Source organism: Aphidius gifuensis, linkage group LG2 (genome assembly GCF_014905175.1).
Source record: "Aphidius gifuensis isolate YNYX2018 linkage group LG2, ASM1490517v1, whole genome shotgun sequence".
NCBI classification, from domain to species: domain Eukaryota; kingdom Metazoa; phylum Arthropoda; class Insecta; order Hymenoptera; family Braconidae; genus Aphidius; species Aphidius gifuensis.
The window spans coordinates 3,398,937-3,403,904 of record NC_057789.1 but is presented as its reverse complement, the minus strand read 5'-3'; the positions used below and the strand labels follow the sequence as shown (position 1 = coordinate 3,403,904).

General features: G+C 24.5%; 1 protein-coding gene across 1 annotated transcript; it reads right to left on the bottom strand.

The window, feature by feature from the left end:
• Positions 1-1,070: 1,070 nt before the first annotated feature.
• On the bottom strand, positions 1,071-4,646 carry LOC122849379. Its single transcript, XM_044148073.1, has 5 exons — positions 4,572-4,646; positions 3,896-4,040; positions 3,108-3,776; positions 1,476-1,725; positions 1,071-1,077 (listed from the first exon to the last, which is right to left on the bottom strand). The coding sequence occupies exons 2-5, from the start codon at positions 3,945-3,947 to the stop codon at positions 1,071-1,073; spliced, it is 978 nt and encodes a 325-aa protein (XP_044004008.1). The 5' UTR covers positions 3,948-4,040; positions 4,572-4,646.
• Between the last annotated feature and the right edge of the window lie 322 nt (positions 4,647-4,968).

The following is a 4,968-nucleotide window of genomic DNA, read 5'->3' as shown; positions in this document are numbered from 1 at the left end:
TTTTTTATCATAAAAATGTCTCACGTGACAATGTAATGAAACATACAATGAGCCGTACAAGGTAGTCAAGTTTAATTTTATTGGCAGTAATTGGGCATGAGTGCTCACACAAAATATCATATATATACACACTTTCTCAAAGGCTCCAAACAGCGTGTGTATCCCTCAATTATTAACAACCCGTTGTACATATTCCCGTATGCTAAATAACGGACCACACCAAATTTTTTTTTTCTTCTTCCTTCATCCTTATTATTTGTATTTTTTTTTAAATTTATTTTTTATAAATTCACCAAGTGAATACAAAACAGAAAGTGTCTCTGAATCCAGTCGACAAAATGCACGTGGGAGTCTACGGTTACTTTGAATGCAAACTAAAACGTCTGGTACATTTGAGTCAAGGTGGGGATTCCCTTGATGCATATTATTAATATATGCATTTATTCAAAACTCCATTGTTTTTATTTTATTAAAACTAGAAATTGAACCAATGATTTTATGATCATCATTATGTTTCATATACATTGCCTATGATTCTTGTTTATTATTGTAATAAATAAAATATTTTAATATTTAGAAAATTTATTTAACATGAATATAAATAAATTATCTAATCTACGATTACATAGATGTATATTATTTCAAATATATTAATGCATTTGCATAATCTAAAAATCAAATAAATTAAACTTGTTAATAAATGACATTTAAAAAATAATTTTCTTTTGTTATAATTTGATTTTTAAAAAACATACATATAAAATAATAAATTAATTATTTTTTTAATAATTAAATAATAATAGAGAAATTAAAATATCAATAAACTTTTTTTATATTTAATTAGAATTTATTTTTATAATTTTATAAGTGTATTAAAATAATTTTTTAAATTCATGAAAATTTATTTATTTATTTATTTTTGTTGAGAAAAAACATTGAGTGATTATTATTTATTAATTGTTTTAAAATATTAAAAAATTAAAAGTTGAATAAATTATTGAAAGAAAAAAGAAAAAATTTAACACCAAAAGTACCAACATCCTGACTTTGATTTTTCTTCTTCGATTAATCTATTGACTTCATCATTATAAATTTTAAACATATTCATTTTAATTTTTGTCTCCACAAATACGTTTAAATCGTACCATGGGGTAAATGGATAAAACATTCCGTCCTTCTCCTTATTAAACTCAGATATTGAATATCGTCCAATTGTTTTTATGTTTTCTTCTGTATTTATATCGTCAATCCATGTATACATCGCTTCGTACATTTTATTTAAATCATTTGAAGTGTACATAATTGTTCTCACAGCATCTTTCGTTTTGTTAAATAGAATTTCTCTATTTTTACCACTCAATTTATTGATACTCTCAATATCATTTATTGTATCAATTATTTTTTCAATCATAAATTTTTTTAAATTAGTTTCTATTATTTGAAAAATATATGTTTTGTCATCTTCAGTCAAATACTCTGAACTTTTCATTAAATCAAATATATTATCCAATAGCAGATACTGTCCATATAGACGTGCATCAGCAGGTAGTCTATATGATGATAACATATCAATTAATTCAGAATCGGCTGTTGCTGACTTCATCGTTCTGCGCGATAGATTCTGATAACCTGAATATGGTGGTACAGCAGTGTCTAATTGACCAGGAATGCCTCGACATACTGGATGTTCCAGTGGTCCCGGGAAATCCGCTTGAATGACATTCACTAAAATATAATAAAATTAAAATATATTTATTAATTGTCAAAAATAAATATAAAATTTGAATGAAAATTATACATGATTATTTATTAAATAAATATACGAAACTTACATGAAACAAAAAAGACCAGGAAAAAGGTTAAAATCAAACCCGTCAAATTCATTGTTGATTTTTTTGGTTGTATTTTAAATATATAATAATTATATATTTTTAATTGTGATAACAAAAATGTGTGAGGTGGTGTAGCTAATCTGAAAACAATAAAAATTTTTTATAAATAATTATTATTTTTTAAATAATATATATTCAAAAAGATAGCAAGTGATAAGACTCTTGGTTTTTCCGTTTATTTTTTTTTTTTTTTATTCGTTGATAATAGATAATCTAAGTGTAGAAATAAATTATTTTTTTTTTGTTTTATAAATTTAGCCTGGGGCTGATACTTGAATGATTCACGCTTTGCCACGTATCTACCCACCCAAATTTTGTCAATGGCTATCAGACATGTGTTATCAATTATTTTTACCGAAATTATTTACAGTACATGAGAAATTGTAATTTGAATAATTAGTTATACGTGAATGATCAAAAATATTGAAGCAAAAATGTTTGAAATTGGTACCAATAATACCACCGAAATAAATTCCTCCAAAATTTTTATAAAATTTAAATTAAATACGAGTCAATATTTATAAAATGTCTAAAAAATTATACACGACAAGTACATTGACTTATTTAACTCATTTTTAATTATTAAATCTTAATTAAATAATTTTTGATATATGTATATACCTGTCCAATTTATCACTGTTGAAATGAATTTAAAAAAGACAATCAAGCTTGAACGACGACAGCAAGTTACTGACTTCTAATGTCCAAGTAACTAATTTCCACCCGAATTTTTTAATTGGTATATACATGTGTATTGTGTAAACATGTATAAATAAGAACAATACATAGACTGATAGCCTATCAAGTCACCATACCAAAGTCAGGTGCTTTTTTTGGCTGTCCTTCAAAGCTGACAATATTTTTCTGATACCGATGAAACTATACATAGCTACTTGATAAACTCCAACAAAGACAAAATTTTTTCTATTGTATAAAATCTTTTTAAATAATTTTTTTAATAATTAAATAATAATTGGGAAATTGAAATATCAATAAACTTTTTTTATATTTAATTAGAATTTATTTTTATAATTTCATATGTGTATTACAATAATTTTTTAAATTCATGAAAATTTATTTATTTATTTATTTTTGTTGAGAAAAAACATTGAGTGATTATTATTTATTTATTGTTTTAAAATTAAAAATATTGAAAAATTAAAAGTTGAATAAATTGAAAGAAAAAAAAAAAAATTTAACACCAAATGATCCAACATCCTGTCTTTCGTTTTTTGATCAATTTATTGACTTCATCATTATACATCTTGAACATATTCGATTTAATTTTTGTCTCCACAGTGACGCATAAATCGTTCCATTCAGATTCTGGATAAAACATTTCTTGCTCTGCTTTATCAAACCCAGGTATCAAATATCGTCCAATTGTTTTTACGTTTTCTTCTGTATTTACATTGGCAACCCATGTATGCATAGCTTTGTACATTTTATTTAAATCATTTGAAGTGTACATAATTGTTGTGACAGCATCTTTCGTTTTGTTAAATAAAATTTCTTTATTTTCAACACTCAATTTATTCAATTTCTCAACATCATTTATTGTATCCAGTATTTTTTCAATCATATCCTTTCTTAAAGTAGTTTCTATAACTTGAAAAATATATGTTTTGTCATCTTTGGTCAAATACGGTGTACTTTCCATAAGATTAAGTATACCATCCAACAGTAGCCAGTGATCATGAAATTTTGAGTAAGAAGGTAGTCTGTATGATGATAAAATATCAATTAATCCAGAATCAGCTGTTGCTGGATCTATCGTTCTACTCGATAGATTCTTATAACCTGAATTTAGTGGTACTCGTGTGACCATGTTTAATTGACCAGGGATTTCTCGAAATATTAGTTTTTCCGCTTGAATGACATTCACTATAATATAAAAATAATGATAATAAAATTAGAATATATTTATCAATTGTCAAAAAAACAAATAAAATTTAAATTAAAATTATACGTTTTTATTTAATAAATAAATATACGAAACTTACATGAAACAAAAAAGACCAGGAAAAAGGTCAAAATCAAACCCGTCGATTTCATTGTTGATTTTTTTGATGAATCAAAATTTTGAATATATAAAAATTATATATTTTCAATTGTAATGACAAAAATGTGTGAAGTGACGTAACAAATCTGGAAAAAATAAAATTTTTTTATAAATAATTATTTTTTTTTGAATCATATATATTCAAAAAAATAGCAAGTGATAAGACTCTCGGTTTTCCCTTTTTTTTTTTTTTCATTGATAATAGATAGTCTAAATGTAAAAATAAATTATTTTTTTTTGTTTTATAAATTTAGCCGGGGGCTGGTACTTGAATCATTCACGCTTTGCCACGTATCTACCCACCCAAATTTCGTCGATGACTATCAGACATGTGGTATCAATTATTTTTTTAACCGAAATTATTTACAGTACATGAAAAATTGTGATTTGAATAATTAAATATAATTAATTAGACGTGAACTATCAAAAATATTGAAGCAAAAATACTAATAATGCCAGGGAAATAAATTCCTCCAAAATTTTTATAAAATTTAAATTAAATACGAGTCAATATTTATAAAATGTCTAAAAAATTATACACGACAAGTACATTGACTCATTGAACAAATTTTTAATTATTAAATCTTAATTAAATAATTTTAAATATATGTATATACCTGTCCAATTTATCACTGTTGAAATGAATTTAAATAAGACAATGAAGCTTGATTATGAACTTGACTTGGACGACGACAGCAAGTAACTGACTTCTAATGTCCAAGTAACTAATTTCCACCCAAATTTTCTAGTTGGCATATACATGTGTATTGTGTAAACATGTATAAATATGAACAATACATAGACTGATAGCCTATCAAGTCACCATACCAAAGTCAGGTGCTTTTTTTGGCTGTCCTTCAAAGCCAACAATATTTTTCTTATCGATGAAACTATACATAGCTACTTGATAAACTTTAACAAAGAAAAAATTTTTTCTATTGTATAAAATCTTTTTAAATAATTTTTTAAAATATTTTTTTTTCTGGTTGATAATAGACAATGATAAATAAAATA